Source organism: Penaeus monodon, chromosome 22 (genome assembly GCF_015228065.2).
Source record: "Penaeus monodon isolate SGIC_2016 chromosome 22, NSTDA_Pmon_1, whole genome shotgun sequence".
Taxonomy (NCBI): Eukaryota; Metazoa; Arthropoda; class Malacostraca; order Decapoda; family Penaeidae; genus Penaeus; species Penaeus monodon.
This window is the reverse complement of record NC_051407.1, coordinates 19,207,517-19,207,802: the sequence shown is the minus strand read 5'-3', so window position 1 is coordinate 19,207,802 and position 286 is coordinate 19,207,517. Positions and strand designations below refer to the sequence as shown.

The window sequence follows — 286 nt, the reverse complement described above, 5'->3', positions numbered from 1 at the left end:
TAGTCGAACAGCTACTGCGGAAGGAAAGACGTAAAGGAAGGGAGAAGGAACAAAAAGCAATAAAAAAGAAGAGTGAATGGGAAAAGCAAAATACAATTACACATTTACTTCCGCTTACCTAAGTATCTGTTTGACCGTCATTGGCTTGTTCGGAGTGTAACTGAGACTAATCCTCTGAGCGCCCTGGGAAGAGAGAAAATAAGATATTAGATGGAGATCATTGGATGTTTTTGTGTGGAGATGAATTCATGATATACATAAATACTTTAAACAAAAAATAATTGTC

The 286-nt window shown here is 36.7% G+C and overlaps 1 protein-coding gene across 1 annotated transcript in view; it reads right to left on the bottom strand.

The window, feature by feature from the left end:
* LOC119587349 (GTPase-activating Rap/Ran-GAP domain-like protein 3) overlaps nucleotides 1–286 on the bottom strand; it is a 420,180-nt gene that overhangs the window by 260,376 nt on the left and 159,518 nt on the right. The window contains exon 6 of the mRNA XM_037936096.1: nucleotides 119–183. Coding sequence (XP_037792024.1) covers nucleotides 119–183 — 65 coding nt within the window. The remainder of the gene's footprint in view (nucleotides 1–118; nucleotides 184–286) is intronic.